The sequence below is a fragment of the Mesoplodon mirus genome (assembly GCF_964341445.2).
Source record: "Mesoplodon mirus genome assembly, chromosome: 20".
NCBI lineage: Eukaryota > Metazoa > Chordata > Mammalia > Artiodactyla > Ziphiidae > Mesoplodon > Mesoplodon mirus.
Window position 1 is genome coordinate 8688860 of NC_138996.1, and position 27900 is coordinate 8716759.

General features: G+C 50.9%; 1 protein-coding gene across 1 annotated transcript; it reads left to right on the forward strand.

Moving 5' to 3' along the window:
• Positions 1 to 901: 901 nt before the first annotated feature.
• On the forward strand, positions 902 to 24038 carry PLAT (plasminogen activator, tissue type). Its single transcript, XM_082608722.1, has 14 exons — positions 902 to 988; positions 11712 to 11807; positions 12826 to 12874; positions 14469 to 14606; positions 14962 to 15072; positions 15384 to 15558; positions 16227 to 16318; positions 17523 to 17697; positions 18140 to 18225; positions 19073 to 19268; positions 19361 to 19497; positions 19635 to 19775; positions 20623 to 20789; positions 23200 to 24038. Exons 2-14 carry the CDS (start codon positions 11733 to 11735, stop codon positions 23356 to 23358), a joined length of 1701 nt encoding a protein of 566 aa, XP_082464848.1. The 5' UTR covers positions 902 to 988; positions 11712 to 11732; the 3' UTR covers positions 23359 to 24038.
• The last annotated feature ends 3862 nt before the right edge of the window (positions 24039 to 27900 follow it).

The following is a 27900-nucleotide window of genomic DNA, read 5'->3' on the forward strand; positions in this document are numbered from 1 at the left end:
ATTGAAAAACTTGGCTGAGGTCACATCCCTCATTCCTGATAGAGCTGATTCAGGCATGGCCCATTTCCCCTACACGGTGCGCCCTCATTTATGACTCCTCTGCAAGGGGTTACCAAGCCCAACGGGGGTATTTACATTTAAGAACAAACTCCTGAACACTGAAACGCTTCCCCGGTGTCAGGGGTGGGGGGGGAGGGCTGGAATTTCCGGCGTGCGCAGCCACGTTTAGGCAGAGCATCGGCTCAGCGCCCCAACCTGTATCCACAGCCCAGCTGGAGAGCTCCGGAGCCGAAAAGACCTCAGCGACCACGGATTCACTTTACAGAATGATTTCCCCGAAAATGACAGCGCTGGGGAGTGGCTGATTCCCGGCTGAGCACTTTCCGCTGCAGGTGAGGAGGTGGAGCCCACCCACCTGTTACCTGTGTCCCCACCCCCCAGGCGCTCCAGCTCTGGCATTTCCTCTGCCCGGAGGGCAGCCGGTCCGCCAGTGTAGCCGTTCCACCTCTTGTGTCCGGAGCGGTAGTTACTTCTGGAGATCCCAGAAGAACCCTGTCCCCTCCGCGGGTGTTTGTTTAGAATTGTAAACGCCTAGTTTCCCAGTGGGGGTCTTAGAGCTAGCAGACCCTCAGGGTCCCTTTAGGAGCTCGAGACTAGGATTCTTCAGGTCCCGTCCAACTCCCAAACTGCTGTGATTCAAAGACATCAGAACGGTGAATAATCAGCCTGGCCTCAAGCCAGGATGGGCAGTGCTGCTTCCTTGGGGAATTCCTCCCCCTCTTTATACAAACAGGCCCGCCCTGGTTTGCCTCCTGTGGCCTTGTCCGCTGGGCATCCTCCAGCCACAGAGAAAGAAGCCCGCCCACCCGGGGCCACAGACCCCACCCCCTGCCTCGAAATTTAAAGGAGGCGGGAGCTATGCAGGGGCCGCAGAGCCTGGGGCTGAAGAGGTCGCCTCTCGGAGGACGGGAGAAGGCTCGCGGCGGTGGTAGGTTGGATTCTGCGCCCCTCTGTACCCCAGCCCCTGTTCTCTCTCTTAAAAGTCTTTCTGAGCCAGTGAAGGAATGTTTACACCGAGGGGCCGACTTTGTAATTCAGGCCAAAAGGGGATTAGCTAGAATCCTCGTCCAGGGGGAGATTTCTTTTTGAATGTGCATCTCGTTGGGGTGGGCTGAAGTGTTTGCAGGGGCCAGGTCGTCAGGGGAAGAGAGAAGATAGAACGCTTGTGTTTCCTGGAGAGGAAATCTCTGCTTGCAAACGGGAAAGTGAAAAGAATGATACAGAAATGCTCTGAATAGTCAATGGGCACACCTTGTGACTCACGGGCAAGAAATGTGAAATGGGCTGATGGGGTCAGAGCCGGGAGGGTCCCTGGTGGGGGGGGGGCGGTCTGAGCCCATGGGGAAACTGAGGCTGGGCTGGGCAGTGAGTGAATCGCCCCCAGAGGATTTACCGGGAGGGAAGTGCTGGGCGAGAGAAGTGGAGGACAGTCCCGGGGAGGCCTCTGATCTCCCCCCTCGTCCCCCACCTCCACGGCAGGTTTCGTCCTCTGGCTTTTTGCCTGGGGTGCAAGGGGTGGGGCTCTTGGAGGACTTTTCGATTACAGGGGAGAGTAACAGCAATGTCTTCTATTCCCAGAGCACTCTGCAGGGACCGTATCAGGCTCTCTAGGCTTTCAGTGCTATTATCTTTATTTTCATAACCTCCCAGGGAGGGAGGGTAGGAGGCAAAGGGAAAGGAAGGAGCTGTCAGGTAACTGAAGACACACTCAAGCCCAGAGCCGTGTGGTAGTGATGACCGATGTGGATAGCAAGGGTGGTCTCCTGCAGCAGCTGGTGGATGACAGAAAAAGATTATGTGTGTGTGTGTACGTGTGTGCAATCCCATGAAGAAATTCTGAAACACAACCGTTCCGTGGAATTCCCTCCAAAGGACTTCCTAGCAATTCTTGCCAGTGGACAGGAGACTCATCCCGGGATCTAGACACTGACTGGTCCAGAATCAATAGATGACGGTCAGAGTGAGCTTCCGGGTAAGTGCTTCCTGTGAGAGTAAAGCCAGACGGGGCACCAGCAGAGATGCCGTGAATATTGAAATAGAAATAGCTCCGTCCTACCCATCAACTGAGTCCACCTAAAACGTTCTCAGAGACACCAGCCTTGAATTGCTCTTGTCACGAGCCAGTGAGAGGCTGCTCTCTGCCTGAATGGCTCAGTCTCTGTGCAGACTCTCCAGGACCGTCTCAGTTTATTTCGTGGATCCCCATAGCAGAGTCTCCCCGTGACGGTGCTGCTCTCAGGTGCTTCTGCACCAGCCTGGAAAAGTTCCGGCTTCGAGGGGAAGATAAATGATCCTGTTACTAGTTTTTGCTCATGGAGGCGGAACTCTTGGACCTGGGGACCTAGCATGTTGGTGAGCAGAGCTGGTGATCAGTATATTTCAGATGATTGTAACAAGCAACCCAGCCACACCCCTGGTGGTGTGACTTGAAGCCACCATCACCATGTAAGGCTTTTTGTAAATGGGTGGCCAGGACCACAGAGCATCTGGGGAAGTTACAGCCCAGGGGTCTGTCCCTAATCCACCTACAGGAGTTCCTCTGGTCCTGGGGTTTTACAGCAGTGTAAGGGGCCCTTTGGCTAGATGATCATTTGGGAGGCGTAGTGCTGGCTTTAGATCTTCCAAAGCTTCCAGAGTTTGGACAGGTTATTTGGATCAGAGGTTGAGGTGGCAGCGTGACTCGTGGCGTTAATAGTGGGCTTAGTTAGTTCCAGTCAAAATTCAAAATCCACGTGCTTCTCTGAATACCGAGTATCTGGTGGGGAGGGAACATTTGGGTTCTGAGCTAAAGTGTTCAGTTTCGATGACTCTTTGGCATCTGCAGTCTCAGAATAAAATTCCTATCTTCTACGAGTGATTTTCAGCTCTGTTCTGATAAGACGGCCAGGATGGACAATGAGTGACCAGAATATTCTGTCCATTCCTTCTTTGGGCCACTCGCTTTGCACAGAGAAAAATTCTGTCGCTAGTGTCAGGTGGTAAACCTCACCCTAGTCGACCAGTTCACAAAACCAAGTGGTGAGTCTCCAGTGAAGCCAGATAAAAAGCGAGGATGATTTAGACTCATGGAAAGTTCCAGCTAGAAAGAATCCTCAAGACCATCTGCCCTGGCTCAACCCCAAGTCCAGCTACATGGTCTCCTGCTGTTGGCTTAGGTGTCTATTTACATATAAGGACAGCACATTCTCTTAGTGATATTTTGTGCATTTTACATTCCACTTTCCTTCCTGGGAAAAGGACTTCTGTAGAAGGGTGTAGAGCGAAGGATAAGCCTTTTGATCGCCTGAAAGTTAAGACCTATGATGAAGGGAAAAGGAACCAGGTGCCAAGTCCATAGCAGGCATTTCATAAACAAGTTTTTGAAGGCACGACTCAGGCAAGCTCTGGTTCTGATCATGATTCCCCAGGAAATGCTAGCGGCTGTTCTTCTTGTGGAACTGATACAGTCAAGGGTCCTTAGCAGCTGCCCACACCATCCACACCAATGGCCATGATCTGGGAGGTGAGTCTTGGCCATGGGTTCAGCTGAGCTGCCCAGGAGGGCTACGTGACGCTCCTGATACATACCCAGTGGCTTGGAGAGGTTTGGCCTGATTCCACCTGAAGCCTCTGAAAGACCACTTCAGGGTCAGGCTGAACCCAGATACTAGGAGATCTTTGTATTAAAAGCCTTTTTTGTTTCTTATATAGTCGCAAGGATTCCTTTAACTTACAATTAGGCATTAGGGAATCCAAGTTGAACTCCTCCCCCAAGGCCCCTACACCCCTAGGACTCTTGGGCTTTCCAAGCCACACTTCCTCCTAGGGACACCCTCCAAGGGAGAGCCTGGGGTGTGTGACTCAGACTCCTTTGCCCAAAGAAAGGTGTTCGTGCTGAAGGTTAAGAGGCTCTGGCTGCCTGCTGCCGCTACCCGGGGCCCCAAACAATGGGCCCATCTTGGGGCTATGCTTTGTCAGCGACACCTCTCCAGTGCCTGGCTCACTCCTGCCTTTGTTCGACAAACAGCTTATATAGTGTCCATTCCAGAAAGCCCACTTCGACCAGCGCCCACCTCACCAAGAGTGACCTGCATCCCTTCCTTCACATCCCAGCAGGACGCCTTCTTCCTCTGTGTGCCCACCTTCCACCCACCCGACCCCCGCATGTCACAGCACCGATCTGCGGGGTGTGCTTGTCTAGTTACTTGTCTGTCCCCTTCCTAGACTATGAGGTTTTGTGGATGGAGCGTATGTGTCTTTATAGCACAGAGCCCGTGCCTGGTACATGGTTGGTGCTCAGGTTTGTTGATGATACACAGAGTAAGTCATCACCTGTGAATTCAGGAAGAGAGGAAACCAGAATAAGCCAGGGCTCGGGTCAAGGTGGATGGGATGGGGGATCTGATGGAAACCAGGAGGATGGCACCCAGGTGGCTCTCAAGCCCCTTGGTTAGAGACCTCTGCAGAGGCAGTTCCTTGAAGGCGCGTGGGGAGGGGCTCGGCAGGATGCTAAACCCGGTATCCTACTATGAATAATGTAAAACAGAAAGCCCACCAATAACTGGTCTCTGCTGGTTATTCACATGTGGTCATGTTCACACAAAAGAGGAATTTGCTTTAATTTGCAGAAAGAGCCGGTGTCTGCCACCTGGGCTGCAGAGAGAAAGGGGAGATCTGGTTTGGTTTTGGTTTGTTTTCTGAGAAGCTCCAGTTTCCTTACTTTTCTTGCCTAATGTCTCTGGGTTTCAAACATTTGCATGGTCTGCATCAGACAGCCCTTATCAGCACTGAGGGCCTGACCTTCCAGCTGCCTCGGCCGCAAACTCCACCTTCCCCATAGAGGCCAGAGTGGCCCTGGTGTGTGTGGTGCAAGTAGGCCTGGGAAAGATGAACCAACAAACAGATTGAAAATCGGATAAAAGACATCACCCCATAATCCAGGAAATAAGGGCTCCCTTTAATACAGATCTGTGCACATAGCTGAAGGGCATGAAACTTGACTTCAATCGTAAAGAATCCAGTTAGAGGTTATCGCAAGATCTCCAGATGATCTAGGACACAGGATTTGGTATTAACACTTGACCTTGATGATGACCCCATAGAACTTGGCTTCCCTTCTAGTCAACGTTCCAAGCAGAAGCTGTAAACTTTGGCGCTCCCCCGTCCAAAGGGCTCTCCTGGCCATAAGTATGGTACAGTTTACTCTGCTGTGCGCAGGCCAGCAACTGGGGGCTTTACCTGCTTCTTCGCTAGTTGTCATCACCACAGTCAGGCAGGGTGGAAAGGACTAGCCCATTAGAAAACCGGGAACCGCATACAGCCTGTAAGCGGTGGTTAGAGTTTGAACTAAGGCCCCAGAGGCTATGCTCCCTGAGTTCCAACCAGCAGGTCCGCTCCACAGCAACTCTGAGCACACAACAACACGACAGTCCGGCATCAGGACCCAGTAAGAGTCGTGGAAAGAGCGAGTGTTGGGTTTTCGGTAGAACCGGGTGTCTTGAGACCCTACTCCTCCCTTTCCCAGACGTGTCACGTCAGAGCAAGTTCCTTATACTTTTTTGAAGTTCAGTTCTCTCGTCCGCAAACATGAGATAACAATATTGACTTAAGTGATTCAAGGGATGCCTGGCAAGGGGTCACAACTCCCGTACCAGATGAGTAAGTGGCATTCATCCACACGCGTTTCTCAAAACTATGCTATCACGGTCACTTTCACGTGAGCCTCACAAAATGTGGACAAAGTTCCGCATGTAGTGATACAAGGAAAGCCTTTGATCATTTTTTCCTGATTGACGTGTGTTGAAATCTGGAAGGAGACTGAAGAATTATCAAATGATTGTGTATTTCATTCCTCGTAGTGATGCTTGCTTTAGGGAGTGGAAGGAACAGGCGAAACTAGCTCATGGCCGAACAAGATCCTCCCTTAGATAACCATTGGATTGCAGGTTTGTTGAGATTCAGATTTGGGGATGACACGTCCTTGCACTGACTTGTGAAGTTAGCTTTGCCAGCTGAACCTTCTGTTTTCTTTGCAAGGGTCTAAGTTTATAAGGAAAGGACTTCTTTTGTTTTTACTGTACAGGAGGCAAGATGGACTTCTATTTTCCTAGACCCACAGCTGCACTCCCTGCGTTCCTCCAGATAAGCAGGGTTACCTGGCAGACGGTGGAGAGGGGAGACAATGGCAATGCTCAGGACAGATTGTTCTGAGTAGGCTGATGTCGTATAAAACTTGGACACAGGTCATGTGCCTATATTTTGAAGATGTTTTGCAGGGAATTCTGCTGAGTAACAGAGTGGAGGTGGGAGTGGATGGGAGGTGCCAGGAGAGTATTTTTATCCTATTTACCTCACTGGAATCAATCCAGTTAGATAAGAAACAGACTCCTCTCTTTTTCCTTAGTTATAAAGAGTTCTGTTCAGGAAGAGAGGAAATAAGCTTTGGCATATAGAAAATTACTTTAAAAAAATTTTATTGGAGTCTAGTTGATTTACAGTGTTGTGCTAGTTTCAGGTGTACAGCGTAGTGATTCAGTTTATGTATACATATACACATTCTTTTTCAGCTTCTTTTCCCATATAGGTTATTACAGAACATTGAATAGAGTTCCCTGTGCTATACAGTAGGTCCTTATTAGTTATCTATTGATATTTTATATATAGTAGTGTGTGTATGCTGATCCCAAGCTCCTAATTTTTCCCTCCCCCCTCCATGTTTCCCCTTTGGTAACCTTAAGTTTGTTTTCAAAATCTGTGAGTATGTTTCTGTTTTGTAAATAAATTCATTTATATCATTATTTAAAATTAGATTCCACATGTGAGTGATATCATATGGTATTTGTCTTTCGCTGTCTGACTTACTTCACTTAGTATGATCATCTCTAGGGAAAAGCTAAGAATTGCTTCTGTGATGGCAGTTTTGGGAAATGGTTTTTATTCTGAGAGCATGAGCTCTATAAAAAGCAGGACCTGTATAGGTGGGACCGGTGGGACCAGAGCTACCAAGCTAACGGCTCCGGCCCCGGGCTCTGACGCTGGTCCAGACACAGGTGTGCTTTTCGGGGAGCTCAACCCCCTTTCCAAAGCCTGCTTCCTCCTCCCATCTCACTTCATCTCTTGCCCTGACTTAGTGACATGCCTTTGCTGTTCCAAGGCGTTCTGACCTACCGCTTCTTTTCTAATTTGTTGGCATCCCTCCTGGGCATGGTGGTTGCCCGGGGGAGGGCGGGTCGGGGAAGGTGTTGTTTGTCTTAAGGTCCTGAGTCATTCTGGAGTATTGGTGTCCTTGGAGACTGACTTTCTCTTACTCAGATTTCCAGAGAGAAGCTTTGCAAAGCAATAACATCCCAAGAATCCTCTTTACCAAAAATAAAGGTAGCAAACCTTGTACACTGGTGCAAAATTTGCTAACAGTTTCAACTTACCTTCATCTTTCCCTTGCAACTTCCATGGTCCTCCAGCTTGCTCACGTTTCTGCCTTTTTCTTGCTGCCAACAGTAGACACTGCAAGTCCTCAAGTTCTTTAACTAACGGGCAATTGCACTGTTTGTACCTAGAATCACAGAACTCGATTGATTGACTGCATTGGTCCAGACCTGTATTGCAGGTCATGTTATGGGATGTGGTTGAGTGTTTACATGAAAGTACTTATCCCCATGTGTACATGTTTGACAGTTCACACAGCGTCTGTTCTCACAATAGAAACCACAGAACGTCAGCCCCGGAGGAAGCCTTGAGAGTCTAGCCCTCTTGGTATTTGCATCCCTGGGAGCAGATTTGATGTCTCAAAATATAGATGCTTTTTGGAAGAGCAGCACATTCATTTTTACGCAGTCACACCATATGCGAATGAGCGTATCTGTTCTTTTCCTAAGAGCAGAAATTTCTAGGGGCAGGTGGACAGAACGGGTCATTGCAAGGGACAGTGAAAGACCCTGAGGACAAGCCTCCACCGCATTTCCCCAGACCCTTCCTCTGGCTGTCCTGCTGCCCTTCCCATGGCCTCACCACCCTCAGACTCCAGCCGTTACGAACTGGTGCCCATCAATCAGCATTCCCCGTGTCACCACTGCCGAAAGGAACCCTGTGCTTCTAGCTGGCGTGATTAGTTTCCCAGCCACAGTGGCACCCTTGGCTCCTAGAGACTAACCCTCCTCCCTGGTTACCACACTATTGTTCTCCCCTGGAGCAGTCCTCATTCACAGTTGTTCAGAGGTCAGAGAACAGAGTCACTTTGTCTCTGCAGCCAAGCAGGATCCAGCACCGCTTCTAGGCAGGTCGGGGGACGCCCTGGAGGCAGAGGCTGCAGGCTGGTCCCACACAAGGATGCCCGCCAGCGCAGCTGCGAATCCAGGCCACGCTTTATTTGCCACATGTCCTGATGTTTCTAATTTGCGCAGATTCTCTGTCAACTTGCCAAGCTCTGCATCTGCTGAACTCCATCCGCTGAGAGGGTGCCTTGTGCAAATCTGCAAAACTTGACTTTATGTGCCAGGGTGGGCTGCCAGGGCTGGGGCCTTGGGAGCGTGGAGACCACGGGCCTTAGAATCATTCCATACTCCCCGCCATACAGTGATGCTTCCAGTGACTCAGGGATTCTAGTCCCACAAAAGTCTGTCATCCTCACGGTCTTCTTTTTCCTTGTCTTTCCTCCCTCCCTCCGTCCCTCCTTCCTTCCTTCTTTCCTTCCTTTCTCCTCTTGCTTCCTTACTTTTTTCGTTCTTTGATTCTGGGAAACTATTAAATACAGCAAAAGGAAAAGAGCACAGAAAAAATTACAAGTATTACAAGTATTTATAACATGAACCTCCAAAGGTCTTCTTATGCTTATTCCTCAGATCCCCCGCTCCTACTGGCCTCACATGGGCAACCGGCGCCTCTCCCTTTGGTGGGAGCTTGCGGTCCAGGGTTGAGGTCCGCCCTGGCATGGACCCCAGGGTCCTGGGTCCAGTCTGCTTTTCTGGGGTCACTTGTTCTTTGTCCAGGCGCTGCCCCCAGACCTCCACACCCCCTGCCAGCTCTACCAAGGCAAAACCAGGACACAGTTTCCCTCCTTCCCGCTCACTCCCTTGTCCTGGGAAGGCACTGCTTGTCTGCAGGCGGGATGACTCATTTCTTTGTCATCCTCTCACCCCACTTGGCCCGTCCAGCTGCTTCCATCCCCTTTGTGCAGTGAGTATGGAGCCATCATGTGGTTTGTGTGAGGCTCTTAGGCACTGGATCAGCTCCAGGCCCAGCAAGGCCAAACGAAGCAGGGGCCTGATAAGGGCTGATAGAAGAGAGACAGGCTCCAACTGTCCCAGAGCAGAAGACAAAAATACACTCCTTCTGCTGATTCTTTAGCTGCAAAAGGGTCTGAGGCCATGCAGCTGTTGGCGCCTTTACACGCAGCCCTCAGTGCATCCCTCCCCCCACCTGGCCCCCCTTCCCCCACTTGTCCAGGGAATGCAAATGTCTTAATGCTCCACTTGGCTCTTTGCAATTTTCCAACCTCTAGACTTGTGCTCCACTTAGGATGGCCTTGAGTTCTTGAAATTACACAGTAACTTGACGGGCATCCACCGTGTATGAGGGGAATGAATTTGCTGGAAGCCCCGGCTGGTTGGCAGGCGAGATGAAGAAGAATCAAATTCCCTGTTCGCGGGCTCGTTCATTGTTTGATTCAGAATTTGCTCGTAAAGTCCTGAGAGGGCACAGCTCTCCCGTCGCCAAGGCTTGGCTGCGATAATGCAGCTGGGACAACCTATAAACGTGAAAAATGATTAACAGCAGGAAGAGAGAGGGGGAATGTGTTTAAGAAGACCTATTTTAAAAGGTTATAAGTACTGGGTTAAAATTAAGACAGGGAATTGAAGAGGAATTTGGGGAAATTTTGGCAAAGGGGAAATTCGAGGAACACTGAGCAAGAAATTCTGGAATGATGGCCTGGGATCAAAAGGCTCCCCCGCGGGCTCCTGTTCGGATGCCCTTGACCCCCTAGTTATTCCTTCTGAAACCGCCTGGAACCAGTGTGTCGCAGCAAGCTTCCTGCAATGAGTGAGAAAAGGGCCCCCAAGAAGCGCACACCGCCCTGCCCTGCCCGGGAAGGGGCCCTGGGCAGGCCACATTGGAACAAAGACCCAGATCCTGGCTTCCTTCTGTTTCCTTCGCAGTAGGGGAGGGGTGTGCTGCCTGGCAGGACGCCCTCTGAGCCCGAGGAAACTCTCTGCCCGGACTGTCCGGCCCCCTCCCCTCCCCCCCACAGCTCCGTGCCCTCCTCTGCCTGTCACCAGCGGCCCCAGAAGGTCACTGGGGCACAGAGCCTCTCCCACCATCTCCCTCTATGTTTTCATCCTCGCTCTGAAGGGAGCTTGTGGTTGAGGGGACTGCACCTCGGACAGGAGAGGAGCCCGAGCCAGCGCCAGGGTCCAAGTCCCGGACGTCTCTGAATCCGAGGGACCCTTCGGATGCTTGGGATGAGGGGGAGGGATGGGACCAGAGTTGTTGTGACTGAGGGGAAGTGAGTCAAGGGAAGAAAAGCCCTGATTTAATTCTTGCGGACGAGGGAGTGAGTGGAGCTGCCAGACCACAAAATAACACCCCAACCCACGAACCCACTTTGGGCTGCTGAGGGTGAGAGCACCAGGGCAAGGCACACGGAACCAGGGATGTGGGTCCAGGAAGATCTGAGTCTGATGACCAGACCAGATGTCACCCCTCCTTTCTGCAAAGCTGCACTTCATGGGCCCCGTCTATAAAAAAGAGGCTGGTTTCCCGATGGAGCCGGGGGGCTGGGGGGGAGTTGGTGGCGGGAGACTTTCCTTTGTTGGACAAGGAGGCGTGGATGTTCTAAGTGGGAGAGCTCAGGCCATCTGAGGCAGGCTGGCTCTGAGATGTGCCAGCAACAAAATTCCTCTGGTTTCCTCTAAAAAAGTCAGAGATGAGACATTAGTCAACCCCAGGGCAGCAACTGAGTCCATCTAGTCAACCCCAGGGCAGCAACTCACTTCAAGGGAAACCAAACCAGCACCCTAAGGTCCCAGGCTGCCAAGAAGTGCCAGAGGTGGTCTCAGCCTTCAGCCCACAGAAATGTCTGGGCAAAATCATCTTCCAGCAACCCATGGCCATCATCAGATGGATGGATAAACAAGATGTGGTCCATGCAGATGGTGGCATATTATCCAGCCTTAAAAAGGAAGGAAATTCTGACCCATGCTATGATATGGATGGACCTTGAGAGCGTTATGCCCAGTGAAATAAATCAGACACAAAAGCACAAACACTATATAATAAGCCCATTTATATGAGGTACCTGGAACAGTCAGATTCATAGAAATAGTAAGTAGGATGGTAGTTGCCAGGGGAACAGGGAGTTCGGGTTTACCCGGTACAGAGCTTCAGTTTGGGAAGATGAAAGTTTGGAGATGGATGGTGGTGACGGCTGCACGACAGTGTGAAGGAACTTAAATGCCGCTGAACTTACACTTAGAAATGGTTAAAATGGTAAATTTTCTTATGTGTGTTTTACCACAATAAAAAAGGTATACGATAAGAAGACACCATCCTTCAGACACTCGCCGTGGCCTCTCCTGCTGTGGGAGCCGACGCTGGGGGGGCTGGCAGACTCCTGCACTTCGTTCTCCTCTTGGTCCTCTCTCATCACACGGTTAAGGGTTTTTTCCCTCTTCTTCCAGAATTTAAGGGACACTGAGGAAATGATGAACGCAGTGAAGAGAGAGCTCTTGTGTGTGCTGCTGCTGTGTGGAGCTGTCTTCAGTTCACCCAGCCAGGTGGGTGTGCCCTCTTGTCTGTGCTGGCACACACCTGGACACACTCCCCGCGGTGGACAATGCTTGGGATCCAGGCTTCCAGCGGAACCCTAGGCACTCGTTCTGACTTGAGTAAACACTGCCTCTCAATGCCTTCTTTGGGGCTGGGTTTGTTTTTTTTTTTTTTGCGGTACACAGGCCTCTCACTGTTGCGGCCTCTCCCGTTGCGGAGCACAGGCTCCAGACGCACAGGCCCAGCGGCCATGGCTCACAGGCCCAGCCGCTCCACGGCATGTGGGATCTTCCTGGACCGGGGCATGAACCCGTGTCCCCTGCATTGGCAGGCGGACTCTCAACCACTGCGCCACCAGGGAAGCCCTTTGGGGCTGTTTTTAAAGGATGTGTCTGAATGAATCCATAAAGTATTTATAAAAGACAGTACAGGCGCTGTGAGCCATGGAAGCAGGCGAACTGCCCGTGTACCGTGTACTATCTACTTGGGATGGAAGCTACACAACACACGTGCTCTCTGCAGATGCCTGGCAGCTCAGGGCATCATTCAGGCCACGTGAGCGATGCCCGCACAGCAGGATTTTAGAGAAGGGAGAGTCGGGGCAGCTACTTGGAGGAGATGGGATCGCGGGGGTGGGGGGTGCCTACAACCCCACTAACCCACATGTGCCTATTTTAATTTAAAATTAATTAAAGTTAAATAAAATTTAAAGTTCACTTCAGTCACACCACATTTGAAGTGCTCAGTCATCACATGTGACCAGTGGCTACTGCATCGCACGGCCCAGATGTTAAACATTTCCATCATTCAGAAAGTCCTTTTGGACAGGACAAGTCTAGAAGGGGGGAAAGAATTAGACAGGAAAGCAGGTGATGGACATTCCACCTGGGCCCATTATGTGAGGGGGATACTCTGGGCAGGTGGCCTCTGATTGGTGGGTTGATGGTGGTCTTCTGGTTTGACCACGCTTATTCCTAAGACACCCAGCATGTGCTGACTCTTCCTCCGCCCCCGGTTTCTTTGCAGGAAATCCACAGGCGACTCAGGAGAGGAGCCAGATGGCACAGAGGTGGAGGTGAGATGTCACTGGGGTGGAGGCAAGTCAGGCTCAAGGTCAGGGTCAGGGTCAGGGTGCTTTAGGCTCCAGCGGGGATTTTTTTCCACGTGACCTGCTTACTCAAGGTCCGTGAAGGTGAGACTCTGCTAAGATGCTTTTGTCCTGTCTCGCCACTCACACAGGCTCTGAGGGGACAGGAACAGGTCCTCAAGGGGTCAGGATGCCTGGGAGTCGCTCGCTGCTGGGAGCCTGCAAGCCCAATAGCACAAAAGAAAACGGATTAGAATATTACACCGATGAGAACAGAGCCCAGAGAGGCGGAGTGACTTGCCTAGGGTCACAGAGCCGCCAGGCCGCACGGTCCTGGTCCTCCAGGGCCTTTCCCTGGGCTGTGATCCCCACCACCTCTCACTCCATTCAGCATCTTTGTTAACTAGCTTCTCTGTGCGTCTGTTTCTTCGGTTGGTAACTCAGGGATGACTAACCTGGGGTGCTTCACGGAAGTGCTGTGGGAAGACCATCTCTGTGAGGCCGTGTCTAGAGCTGAGACTAGAAACCCAAGGAATGTTCCCACTAGGATCCCAAGAATAAAACGTGCTCACGGCCCGATTGTCTTGACTCTGATCTAAAGAGCTGCAGGCCCCGCTGCAGGTCCCAGATCATCCCTCCTCCCTCGTGACCTACGTCTTTGGGGGCTAGAAGGCTCTGCAACACCCATTTAAGGTGGAAGTTTCCCCAGAGTGAGTCACAGCTTCACTCTCACTGCTTCCGCGGTCGGGTAGCACAGTGCTTCCTGCAAGCGTACCCTGGCCCCGAAGGCCCTCTAAAGGAACAGCAGTATTGTTGACAGGGAACGTATGTCACTGCTTCAATTCATTAAAAGTTAAAGATGTCTTAAGTTCACATTCTGGGTTGCAAACAGAGAGAGAGAAAAGGAGAGTGTATTAATGGGAGTACTTCAACTATTTTCATTATACCAAAGTACTAATGGAAGTAGCAAATTTTCTGCACAGACTAAAATGTCAGTTTTCTTTGTTTGGGACCAGAAATGCATCACCTCAGTGTGGTCATGCTAATGTGGATCCAAAATTCTGGTAGGCAGTTGCGTACATGTGCATAGTTTTGATGCACTAAAATGAAAACTTAGAGTATTACCTAATAAATGTGTTTTGATAGATAAACTCTTTCAAAACAAGGGCCCATCAGAGGAAAAACAATAAAAGGGGTCTTTTTTATTGTTTTTCATAAGTGTATTTCATATTTCATTGAAACTAAAATAAGGAAATAGTAGAAATACACCATTGTATTCTATTATATATTTCAAGAAAATAACTGATTTTCAGAGGAAATTGAATGCAAAGATCACACAGTCATATGGAAAGTAATATTGGCCCTGCCCCCGAGTAAACTGAATCTGAAATTGTTTTTGAAAGCTGAAAGGGGTCTTTGGTGACAAACTATGGGGTGTTGGTTGTCTTCTGGCTGAGAGCAGGGAAGGAGTAAAGGACGGATTACCCCCAAAGTGAGCAGGATTGCGGCGCGGGGGGTTGGGGGGTGGCGTCAGTTTGGGGTGAGCCGGGCCCTCCAGAGGCTGGCCTGTCTGTCATTACAGCGGCCTGCAGAGACGAGAAAACACAGATGACGTACCTGCAGCAGGAGTCCTGGCTGCGGCCCCTGCTCAGGGGCAACAGGGTGGAACGCTGCTGGTGCAACGGTGGCCGGGCCCAGTGCCACTCGGTGCCCGTCAACAGTACGTGTCCACCCAAGCCAGGCTGTGAGCCCCGGGTCCAGTCTCACGGCCCCAGCCCTGTCTGTCACGGTCCCGGGCCTGTCTACCCTTCAACTGGGGCTGCAGTCACGCTCTGCCCTAGGCCAAGGTGAAGGTGCCGAGCAGAAAGCCTGAGGCTGTGAGCCTCAGTTTGCTCATCTGTAAAATGGGACAACAGTCGTTCAGACTTCGTGGTCGGCTGTGAGGAGTCAATGAGTTCGTTTTTGTGGAGTGCTCGGAATCGTGTGTGCGTGCAGACAGCACGCTTCAACTTTGACTCATATATTCTGGGGCTGCTTGGAAAGGAATTAGGGGTCCCCTTGCTTCTACTTGGCAGGTTGCAGCAAACCTCGGTGCTTCAACAGGGGGACATGTTGGCAGGCCCTCTATTCCTCAGAGTTTGTCTGCCAGTGCCCTGAAGGGTTCTTCGGGAAACGCTGTGAAATAGGTGAGTGATAGGTGGGTGGCTGTGAGACAGGGACCCACCAGGGTGAAATCCCACCTGCAAAGCTACCCAGAAAGGAAAGCAAGTGTGCAGTGATGGGGGAAGGATTGGGGTGGGATGGGATGGATCATCCGAGGGTGGTTAGGGCCTCGGGCACAAATCTGGAGGCTGGCGCGGTCCCCGTCAGCGGGGTGACCCAGTCACCCAGGCAGCTCAGCAGCTCCTGCCTCGGTGGTTTGAGGTGAGACCCCCTTTGGAAACTAAATGAAAGGAGGATTCACACGGGAGGTGTCGTGTGTCCGGTTTCCCCTCAGATGACAGAGCCACATGCTACAAGGACCGGGGCGTCACCTACAGAGGCACGTGGAGCACAGCGGAGAGCGGGGCCGACTGCGTCAACTGGAACAGCAGCAGCCTGGCCACGAAGCCCTACAGTGGGCGCAGGCCCGATGCCATCAGGCTGGGCCTCGGGAATCACAACTACTGCAGGTGAGAGGGCCGCCTTCCCCGCCCTGGAGGATCTTCTCTGCTGAGAAGCTGCCACAGTCGGGGAAAGACCTGCGTCAGCTCTGTCAGGGTTTCCAGAGAAGTAATAGGAGATGTGTATACATAAAGAGATTTATTTTAAGGAATTGGCTCACGTGACTGTGGGAGCTGGTAGGTCTGGAATCTGTAGGCAGGCTCCCCAAGCTGGAAACTCAGACCCGAGTCGATACTGCAGTCCTGAGACAGAACTTCTTCTCAGCTTTTACTCTTAGTACCTTCAACTGATTAGATGCAGCCCACCCACACTATGGAGGAGAAACTCCTTTACTTAAAGTCTGCTGACTGCATATGTGAACCACATTGACCCAGCCCTTCCCAGCACCACCTAGGTTGGTGTTTGATCAAAAACTGGGCGCAGTAGCCAAGTTAACCCATAAAGCTCACCATCACGGTGCACCCCTTGTCAACGTGGCAGCCACGTGCACCTCCGTAAACCACGCTTAATTTCCAAATAAAGACGATTACAAGGTCATACCTCCACCCAACACGATCTGACTCTCCTGTGTACAACAAACACGCGTAACTCTATCCCCAGAAGAGGTGCAGAACCCTTGGCCCGAGAGACGGGCCTCACTCTTCACCTCCCCTGGCTTTCCTGGCTGATTTTTCAGAAACCCAGACCGAGACTCAAAGCCCTGGTGCTACATCTTCAAGGCAGGGAAGTACATCTCCGAGTTCTGCAGCACGCCAGCCTGCGGCGAGGGTAAGTGCAGCCTCCCCATGGCCTCTGTGGCCTCACGGGGGGAAGGGTCTGGAGGACAGCGCTGACGGTCCTTCTGCAAACGAGGAAACAAAGGACTGGGCTGGTAGTTAATCATTTCGGTGTCAGAGGGAAGGAAGTCAAGAGGCTTAGGTCCTCGCCCAAGCTTGGCATCAAACTAGCTGTTTGACCTTGAGCTGATCTCTGCACAGCTCTGACCCTCTGTTTCCTCATCAGCAGAGAAGACGGGGCTGTACTGCTGATTTCCAATCCCTTTGAGAAGGCATGGAGGTTCTCTCTTTTTTGATTAATGGACCTGTTTCTCAAGATCTCTCTCTGTCTCTGTAAAGACTTTTAATGTGAGAAAATTTCCCAGATTGAAAAAACACTCAGTTACAAGAAGGTACTGTGAATTCAGTGGTGCTTTTGCAAATGACGATAACTGACTATTTATCACAATAGTAGGGAAAATGTGTTTTAAAGTTCTAAATATGCATTTACAAAAATTGTGTACATTCAGTCTACAGGTGACGCTGATATTCCTGTGAATTTGAGAACTCTTTAGAGTAACTCTAAAGCATCCTCCCCTCCCCCCAGCTCTGGTATAACTTGGGAGTCACTGGTCCCGATGATCTTAAAGGTCCCTTATCACTATGCTATCTGTGCATGGTAGTATACTTTGTCAGTTTCAAGTGGGGAGAAAAGAGGGTAAAATGGGACAAATGCGCAGCATTTGAAGGTTCATACTCTCCCTTCCTTCCCAAGTGCAGCAAATCCTTCAGGTCCCTAGCGGACAATATCTGAGAAAACTAGGTCTGCCCACGTGTCCCCCCACTGAAGCACCCAGGTTCCCAGCAGCCTGTCAAGTATACACAAGGAAGCCCCTAACTGCTTTCCAAGCAGCTCCAGGAATAATCCCTGCTAGCTGCACTCAGCACCCTTTTCTGCCGAACCTGAATATTCCTCAGAGTCTCTCTTAACACAGCCATCAAGGAAGCCACAGCCCACGATGGAGGCTGGGCTGGCACCGGGTGGAAGCCACTTACCACCCCGTGTGAAAGGGCTTGAAGGACAGAAAAAGGGTGGTGGGCCGGCTGCCTTGGGCATCCCAGGCCGGCAGCTCTGCTTTAGGCCCTGCTGCAAACCCCACTTGCCTGCTTTAGCATTTAAGTGGCTTTGTTTCAGTTTGAGATTTCCTGTATTCCAGAAAAAGATGGGGAGTGCTACCAGGGGAAAGGGCTGGCATACCGCGGCACCCACAGCCTCACCACGTCTGGGGCCTCCTGCCTTCCGTGGAGTTCCATGATCCTGATGGGCAAGATTTACACCGCCTGGAAGAGCAACGCGCAGGCCCTGGGCCTGGGCAAGCACAATCACTGCCGGTACGCGGCACAGGGTCCGGGGCGTCTGTGCAGAGGGCGGGGTTGGAGCGGGTTGGGAGGGGTCTGATGCTGAAAGTTACATGAGAGACCCAGTGGGTGGGAGGGAACCATGGATGTGACCCAGCCCAACCTATTCATTTGCACCTGTCGTGAAAAGGAAAGTCCTCCGGTTTCTTGACCCAAATCCCATGTTAGAGGGTCTGTCCTCATCTGTGCTGTCCTCACGTGGCCCCTTTGTTCCGTCCTAAGAGTCTTCTCCCGGCACAGCTGGGAGATGAAGACGTAATGTTAATGACAGAAGAAAAATGTTACAGTCATTTCCCTCTGGTGGGGTCTGCGGCTGAGCCCAGCCCGGGGCTCAGGGTCCTCCTTCCCAGCTGGGCAGCCTTCCCCTCTTCCCTGGCTTGTGATGTGATTGGAAACCTTCCCTGCTTATGACTAGGAACCCAGATGGGGACGCCCAGCCTTGGTGCCACGTGCTGAAGGATCGCCAGCTGACGTGGGAGTATTGCGACGTGCTCCAGTGTGGTAAGGCCAGCTGTGGCCACCTCCCCGTGCCCAGCCTCACTCCTGACCCTGTCCTCTGCTGCTTCCCGTGTCTTCCAGGCTGCTCTCCCGCCTTCTCCCAGAAGCCAGTTAACACAGGGGGACAGGGTTACCCAGAGGGGGTGGAGACCGAGAGAAATGCAAGTTGGCACACTTTGCTAAAAAGTGAAACTTTAGAAATCGGCTGAGAACCGACTGTTAGTACTCGGTTCCTGTGAACACACAGATCAGCCAGACTGTTCCTCAGGGCACATAGAGTTTAACTGAGCAGGTAAGACACATAACCCAGGTCACACACGGTGCATCCTCAGCAGGTAGTACCGGTGGGCTGGCAATATTAGGAAAACTTCGTGAGGGGCAGCCTGTCCCGTGGGCCTGGAAGGATGGGTACGGCTGAGTCGATGGGAAAGTCATGGGGTAGACATTCCCCAGGAAGAAGCTGCAACGCCTCGTTATTTCTTAAGCCAGGAAGTGGCTGCGGGAGAAAAGCAGAGGTAACAAAGCATCGCAGAAAGACCCCCGGCTGTGGAGTCAGATCTGGGTTCTAATCCAGGTGCCATTGCGGCCTCGGCAAAAAGGTCCCGGCCTCTCTGAAGCTGAGTGCTGTGAGGGTTAAGGATAGTGTCTATACAGTGCTTAGCTCGTCCTGGATACTCACCGCATGCAGGCTGTGGATTTTTTGCCGTGGAGATGGCTCCATCCCTCTGTTCAGCCTGCAGAAGTGCATCGGGGGTAGAAACCCGGGTTCCAAGTCAAGACACCAGGATGGGGCTCAGGGACCTCGCCCAGGCCCACAGGTCTGACCCCGGCTCTGCACTTCCCTCCCCAGTCACCTGTGGCCTGAGACACTACAAGCAGCCCCAGCTGCGCATCAAAGGAGGCCTCTTCGCAGACATCACCTCCCACCCGTGGCAGGCCGCCATCTTCGCCAGGAACAGGAGGTCCCCAGGGGAGCGGTTTCTGTGTGGGGGGATCCTGATCAGCTCCTGTTGGGTGCTGTCGGCCGCCCACTGCTTCCAGGAAAGGTAGGGGTGAGAACCCGGCGGGCCCTCCTCCTCTCTAAGGCCTTAGACCAGGCCCATTAGAGAAGAACATCCTCGAGCCGTCTCTCCATCAGGTATCCTCCCAACCATCTCAAGGTGGTCCTGGGCAGGACGTACCGGCTGGTCCCTGGAAAGGAGGAGCAGACGTTTGAAGTAGAAAAATACATCGTCCATAAGGAATTCGATGACGACACTTACAACAATGACATAGGTAAGATGTCTGGCTCTCGCTGCTGCCGTGCGAACTCCAGACCCACGCGTGTGCAATCCCACCTCCTCCCCCCAGACCCCCGCCCCCTCCCTCCTCTCCCCTGAAATCCTCGCTCTCTTCCTCGCCCCGCCTCCCAGCGCTGCTGCAGCTGAAGTCGGACTCACCGACCTGCGCCGTGGAGAGCGACACCGTCCGCACCGTCTGCCTCCCGGACGCTGGCCTGCAGCTGCCCGACTGGACAGAGTGCGAGCTGTCTGGCTACGGGAAGCACGAGGCCTGTGAGTGGGAGGACGTCTCGGCCCCGACCTGTCCGTCTGGGGGTGGACCGGGGCACAAGTGCTGACCAGAGGGAGGAAAGAGTGTCCACCCTCGGGACAGGCTCCGCCGCCGTGACCGTGACCGTGACGGCAGGTTCCTGCCTAGCGAGGCCCCAGCGTCTGCCCTCCCAGCCTCACAGGGTGGCCGTGCAGGTCAAGAGGGGTCTGAGTAGCACAAGGGTTTTAAGAGCCTAAGATTTCAAGGAGGTTCTGATAAGAAGTGGAGTGAGCTTAGTTAAGGGTGGGGTGCCTGGACTCTGCCGTCGGGTAGCCCTGAGTTCAGCTCCTTGCCCTGCACCTTGCAAGCAGTGTGATCCGGACATGGATCTTTATTTCATGGCGCTCCAAGCCTCCATTTACTCAGTGGCAAGAAAAGGGTAGATGATGGGGTTTAAATGAGATATTAGGTTAAGCCGGTGGTTCTCAACTGGGGTGATTTTGCCCCTCAGGAAACACTTGGCAATGTCAGTTATTGTGACAACTCAGGATGGAGGTTTATACCAGCCTTTAGTGAGTAGAAGGTAAGGACGCTGCCGAACATCTACAATGCACGGGACAGCCCCCCGCAAAAACATTATCTGGCCCCAATGTCACTCGTGCCGCTGTCGAGAAACCCTGGGTGAAACTATGAAACTGCTGTTTCTGTAGGTCAAAAGAAGAAAATATTGGCCATTTCATAGGATTCAACTTCATACGTGTAAAAGGTTGATAAACGTTAGCTCTTATTGGAAAGTTCGGCTTTCTCTTTCCAAAAGGTTTATAAATAACTTTCCCTAAAACCACAAGATGCCTTCCTCTTCTGTTTCAGCTTCTCCATTCTTTTCCGAGCGCCTGAAGGAGGCCCATGTCAGGTTGTACCCATCCAGCCGCTGCACTTCCCAGTATTTGTTTAACAGGACTGTCACCAAAAACATGCTGTGTGCCGGAGACACACGAAGCGGTGGGGACCAAGCAAACCTGCATGACGCCTGCCAGGTAAACACGAGCGTCTCTCCTCCCCTGAGCCTCCCCCTCCAAGGGCAGAAGTGCTCCTTGGCCGACAGGTTCTTAACCAAGAAAGAAAGTGATAGCCGGAAGGCAGTGATTCATCTCAGTGAGGTGCTGGGGATCTAGATGAGGACCTCAGAGAATAAAGCAACTGGAGCAAGATCAAAGTCACCCAAACTCGGGGCTTCCCTGGTGGCACAGTGGTTGAGAGTCCGCCTGCCGATGCAGGGGACACGGGTTCGTGCCCCGGTCCGGGAAGATCCCACATGCCGCGGAGCGGCTGGGCCCGTGAGCCATGGCCGCTGAGCCTGCGCGTCCGGAGCCTGTGCTCCGCAACGGGAGAGGCCACAACAGTGAGAGGCCCGCGCACTGCAAAAAAAAAAAAAAAAAAAAAAAAGTCTCCCAAACTCAAGAAATTCTAAGCTGCAGGAAATTTCCCCAGTGTCCGCACCGGAACCACCACCTGGTACAGGATTTCCTGTAAGCCCAGGCAATTAAATGACTATCAAAGTGATGGATAAAGCAACACAAATTAAGACATCTTTGACTTCTGTGGGTGCTGGGGAACTGGAGTCCATTGTGTGGAGGGGGAAAGAGGAATGGCAGCTTCCTGGGAAGGAGGACACAGATCATTTGTGAGATAAGTTTTAGGAACTCAAGTTCAGCCCTCAGGTGAGGGGTTTCCCCTGGGAAAGCACACTCTTTTGGGGTCTCTGTGTTAGCATCCCTGTCAGAGCTAGTATGTACTTGTATTTCCTGATAACTGGGTGTAAGACACAGACCAACCTGTGTACTTAGGACCTAAATAGAGCCAGGGAGCCATCCATGCTGGGCTGTTTTCGTGCCCACAGTGTGCCGGGCTCCCCACTGAGGCTGGGGAGCAGGGGATAGAGACAGCAAGGCCGGGCTCTTGCACTAAGGACTGTAGGCTTAGTTCTCATGCGGAGACCACACCAGCTTCTCCCCCTCTTAGCTCCTTGACAGCCTCTGGTCCCTCTTTGAGAGGTTTTTTCAGACACCTCCACCACCTAGCTCGACAGTCACAAAAGGTTGTATGCAAGGTGAAACCGTGATCTATCAGCTAGTGTTACCCACCGGGTGCTTGGCCTCCTTAATCAATGGAAATTGATCAGAGGCCTGACAAGAAATTCAGGCAAGGCTTCACTGGGGACCCTGCAGCTGCAGGGGGGAGCGAGAACCAACAACAGGTTCCCTTGCTCGCTTGCTCGCTGAGGGGGGGAGAGCTGGTCCCTTATAGGAGGAGAGGGTAGCGTCGGGTCCAGGGGTTGGGCAGGAGGGGGCACTTAGGTGGTCTGCCCACCCCTTAGGTGGTGTTTTGTGCAGGGGGGCATGTGTAGTACCCTGCTTTTGCTCCCGGCTCTTCAGAAGTGGCAATTGAGTTTTTTGGTCTTTTGTATCTTTTTGTCTATAATTTGCCCCAACTGTGCATGCACACAGCTATTTTTAGTCCCATACAGTTTCTTTGTATTTTGTTGCTCCAGCAGAGGTGTATCCAGATGCAGGCATTGCAGCAAAAGGTCCCAGGTCCCAGCCTGTCTCACTAGTAGCAAGTTAAAAACGAAACCAGAAATCATTTCGATTCAATAGGACAACAGCTAACAATTACCAGGAGTTTTACTAATGCCACACGTTGTTCTCAGAGCTTTTCAAACTTTCTTTCAATTAATTCCCACAACCTTACAAGGGAGGCAGTATGATTTCTATTTTAGATTATTATTATCCAGTATCATTCAGGTAAGAATACTGAAGCCCAGTTAGCCTGGGGCTGCACAGCTAGTAAGTGGTGGAGTTACAGCCTGGGTGGGGACCTGAAATGTACAAGCAATGATCTCAATTCCGCTTTACCATGTAGCTACAACCTGATTCTGTAAAGGCCCAAGGTCATGGAGATAAAATTTCCCTCCCCGAACTGAGCACTTTGAAGAATACATAGGAGGGGTTAAGAATCCGCCTGCCAATGCAGGAAACACGGGGTCGAGCCCTGGTCCGGGAAGATCCCACATGCCGCGGAGCAGCTAAGCCCATGCGCCACAACTACTGAGCCTGCGCTCTAGAACCCGCGAGGCACAACTACTGAGCCCACGTGCCACAACTATTGAAGCCCGCGCGTCTAGAGCCCGTGCTCTGCAACAAGAGAAGCTACTGCAGTGAGAGGCCCGCGCACCGCAACGAAGAGTAGCCCCCGTTCGCCGCAGCTAGAGAAAGCCCGCGCGCGTGCATCAACAAAGACCCAACGCAGCCAAAATAAGTAAAAATAAAATAAATAAATTTATTTTTAAAAAAAAAGAATACATAGGAACACTACAAACATTCACCCTAACCTCCCCCCAAGGAGTCTGCATTTTTGCAAAGACCTGACCTGTTCTCCCTTCTGCAGGGTGACTCGGGCGGCCCCCTGGTGTGTATGAAGGACAACCACATGACCTTGGTCGGCATCATCAGCTGGGGCCTTGGCTGTGGCCAGAAGGGCATTCCGGGCGTGTACACCAAGGTTACTAATTACCTGGACTGGGTTCGGGACAACACACGACCATGACCAGGGGCACCGGTTCCCTGCATCACGGAGACCCTGCTTCCTTCACCTCCCAGGATGCACTGCGGCGGGGGCGAGTTCTTCACGCAGCACAAGCCGGGGAGGATGGATTTCCATAGGTACTTTCCGTTTTGGAAGTTTTCAGGGCTTCAGGTCTGAAACGTACTCTGTCAGACGGGAAGAGGGGTACACGCCAGCCCCTCCTGGAATCCCAGTCCCCGGGGCAGAAGCCCACCTCCTCTGTCCACACGAGCAGCTTTAGAAACGGGACTGCAAAGGTGAAAGCGTGTCTCAGTAGGCAAAGATAACTCGATCCTTCAAGAAGGAAGGGTTAGAAATATTCTATTAGGAATAGAATGTCTATTTCTAGTCACAAGGAAGCCCAGCAGGAGCCTCCTAATAAGGGATGGGCTGGCTGGCCACATCATGTTCCTCAAATCCAGCCTTCAAATCAAGGGTCGGGTTTTCCCTTTCTCCGGCTGTAGTTCTTGGAAGGAATCCTGTTGTGTAGGGTGTAATTTTTCTTCTTTATAAATTTCATCATAGGACAGGAGACATGTATCATTTTAATAACTAATAAACTAGGCTCTAGCATATTTATATCAGTTCATTTTTGTTTACACTCTGTTGGCACACCTGTATGATACTGTACTGGAATAATAAATTGATATATTTTTCACATATTTTCTCCGAATCAGAGTGGAATCGTCCTGTTACATGCAGTATCCGACAGCTTTTATTCATGTTACTTGTGTCCACGTTCTTTGACTCGTTGGAAATATTTCCTTTCATTCATTCAGAATAGCTGCGGCATACAAGGCCCTGTGCCGGGTGATGTAATGGTACAAAGGGGGAAGAAAGGAGCTCTTGGTTTGACAGGAAGATAGGGATTTAGAGAAATAAGAAGGCTGAATGGAGATGGACCACAAAATAGCAGACAGAAAGTTTTACTGAAATTCATTTGCAGGAAGGATTCAAGAACCTTTGAATTCTTGAGACGCAAGAGGGAGGAGATTATATGTATATGTACAGCTGATTCACTTTGTTATAAAGTAAAAAAAGAAAAAATTTTAAAAAAATCTTAAGGAAAAAATAGAATTAGGTAGGCTTTTCAAAAACTAGGCAAGATTTGGGCTGGTGGAGAGGGGTGGGAAAGGCATTCTTTTTAAAATTTTTTTTGAAATTCTATTTTATTGAAGTACAGTTGATTTACAATGTTGTTAATTTCTACTGCACAGCAAAGGGATTCAGTTATACATATATACACATTCTTTTTCATACTCTTTTCCATTGTGGTTTGTCATAGGATATTGAATATAGTTCCCGAGGCAAGGAATATCACTGCATGAAAATCTAAAGATCTGGAGGGCAAAACAGGCAGGGGGAGTCTGGGGAGGAATTGAGTTATAGTTTATCCAAAGTGAAGTTCATGAGGAAGCATGTAGGCTGGAATTTAATTACGGCGCTTTGAATGCCAAGCCGAGCTTTGGACTGAATTCTGTTGGCAACAGGGAACCACAGAGGCTTGGGCTAGGGGAGTGATGGACCAAGCGAGGCTCGGGGAAGTTAGCCCTGCGAGCAGACTAGATAGGGAGACGCCCTGGGTGGGATCCAAGTATAAAGGAGGAATGAGGGGTAAGAAGATGCTAAGCATGACCTTGTGGACACAGCGACATCCCAATTGTTAGTCCAGACTAGGAGCTAGTATTAGGGCCATTTTTTCCCAGTCCATTTTGCTTTTCTGCTCATTAGAAAGAATTCACTCCCAGACCAGTCCACACAAGTATGTTACTTAAGTAATGCTGCTTTCTGCCTCTCTTAGACTTTCTTAACTACATTAGAAAGAATTCACTCCCAGACCAGTCCACACAAGTATGTTACCTAAGTAATGATGCTTTCTGCCTTAGACTTTAACTACTCTTGAGATGCAACCCATACTCCTGGCTGCTGCCTGACAGTTTTTGTTATCACTGACACCCCAGATACAAGCATAAATATGATGCCATTCTTGCTGTTGGGTAAGTGCCGACTGTTCCTTGGAGCAAACGTGGTCATAGCTGTCTCAAGATCTTGAGAGGCTGTCAAAACTGCTCAGCTTAGAGGTTCTTAGAAGAAAAGTAGTTTCAACTCACAAAGGAAAGAGACTCTCTAAAGCCCAAGAGCTTGGTTCAGGGGGGAAAAACACCAATTTCCCTGAAATGCTAAAGTCCCTGGACCAGTTCCATAAACGTGGGTCACAGGAATGTAAGTCACAGATTTCCTGACTTCAGCCTGATGGCTTACAAGTTCCCCTGTGAAAGTGGCAGGTTTTGTCTTAGACAGATGTGCATCTTAGCCATTTCGGAAAAACACTGCTGGAGGACAGCAGGAAGGAAGACCCCGAGCATCTCTGGCCAGAGTTGAGCTGGTTTCACCCCCTCCCTCCTTGCAGGACAAGCTTTTCTTTGGGTAGTTGGGTTAATGAAATGAACTGAAGCAGTGAGGGCCCCTTTGATAGAAATGCAAAGTTAAAAGGCCCCAACATTCCTCTGAGTGAAGTCCTGGAAACCAAAGGCTGCATAAAGACAGGTGCTCAGCAGAGGCCAGTGACTGAGCTCCAGGCAGAGTCCCAGCCCTGCAGGACTGATTCATGTGGATGAGGCTAAAACACACTCAAAGCGCAACACATCATTACCCGGTGTGGGTGAGAAAAGTCAGGGTAAACTGTCTGGGACTTGTCGGGGGAAGGAAATGGGTATAAGGGGAAATTAAGTAGTATTTCTTTACTATCCCCAGCTGGTTCATACTGATAAAACAGATAGATGCTAATAGACCCAAAGAACAAAAAAGATTCTCAGATAATTGTGCAAATTGTTTTAATGGGTAAAGGCCTAGAGGAACTCAAATGATTGAAACTCTGACCCCCCTGGAGCCCCAATCTTAAGTCAGGTTGTCAAAAGAGTGTCACAAACTTTGGTTCCACATTTAACTCTGAAAGCCAAAGACCCAAAGTCCCCAGTACTTGGGGTCTTGGGGGAAAGTTTAAGCTTTTCAAATTCAATTCCCTTTTAAAAATTCTAACCATTAGAAAAATTAATGTCATCGCTGGCACTGAGTCACCACCTACTGGCCACAGAGGAGAGTACAAACGTTATAAAATGTCCCCGGTCACGCGACAAGGTTAGGGAAGCAGCCCGACCAAAGGAAGAGACGCGAACGACTGAAACAGATAGGTTGGGGTAGTAATAAACACTCAACAACACTTGTGGTTAGAAAACAGAAAGAAGTCTTAGTCTCCCCCAGGCCACGAGGGACCTAGAGAAGGAAATCAGGACAGACGTAGGAGAAGGACCCTTGTCTACACTTCACAGGAGCCTCCGGGAAATCTCCACTACAATTAGGATGACTGGGACCTCAGAGCCCTGTTTCACGCCCTAATTAATCAACCCAGGAAGATCGAGAGAAAGGGAAAAGCACTAGAATAGACGCCAGCAGTTTGGATGGTTTTGTCTTTCACACGCTAGGCGGGACATAACTTGATGGCTCTGGACCTTTGTTCTCACAACCTTCAAAATGACATATGGCTTCAGGTCTGCTGGTTGGAAAGTGCAGAAGCAGTGAGATCACCATGAACTGGTTTCTTTCTTCCTGCTTCCACTGGGGTGTGTGTGCACGGCATCACCGCTGGTCCTAGTAACAAGACCCTCAGGACATGAAGGACTGTTAACACTCAACTTTATTAAACATTTAAACACAGCAGATGCTTCTGCACGTTAAACACATATGGAACCGTATGGAACCGAGCGGCTCAGCAGAGGCGCCCGGCCCCGCCTATGCTAACACACCACCGGCTGGAGGGGGTGGCCAGGGGTCTGCAGCCCAGGGGTGCCTCCCATGCAAAGGCCTGTGGGTCCCACAGCCCCGGTGCTTTATTTCTCCTTAAGTTCTTCCCTTGAAATTAGGATGAGCTGCCCTGGAGGGACAGCTGGACTTATAAACCTAAGAATATTCAGGGACCAATATTGGTTGTTTCCTATGACCGAGGAAACCCTGAAATCCACCAGAGCCCTCGGGAGAAGCAGCTCCGGTATTCTGGAATCCACAGGCAGAGGCGTCTCCCTTCCATGGCAGGTGTGTATGGGACCTGGGAATCCAGGACAAATTCTGGAGTGATGGTGTATGAGACACATGTGCTGGTTGTCCACAGCACAACTGACCCCAGAGGAAAACCATAAAGCAACGGTATTCTGCAGCAAAAACAAGTCCAGGAAGTAGGAAGAGAAGAAAACTAGAACAGAAAAATTGCTGAAGTATCTGGAAACAAGGTTTTAGAGAAAAATTGTAGGGTTTGGAGAGTACAAGGTCTTCATTTTCCTCCCTGCACGAAGCCGGGTGCAGTATCGCTCCTAAAGGGATAATCTTAAAAACCTGTCTTTTCTATAAATATTTCAATGGGTAATGGGCATATTAAACTAGAGTAAAAATTCCCTGCTGGGAACACCTGAGGTCTGCCTTCAGTTGCCCGTGTTTCTTAAACCAGGCTACACAGGATCAACACAGCCCATC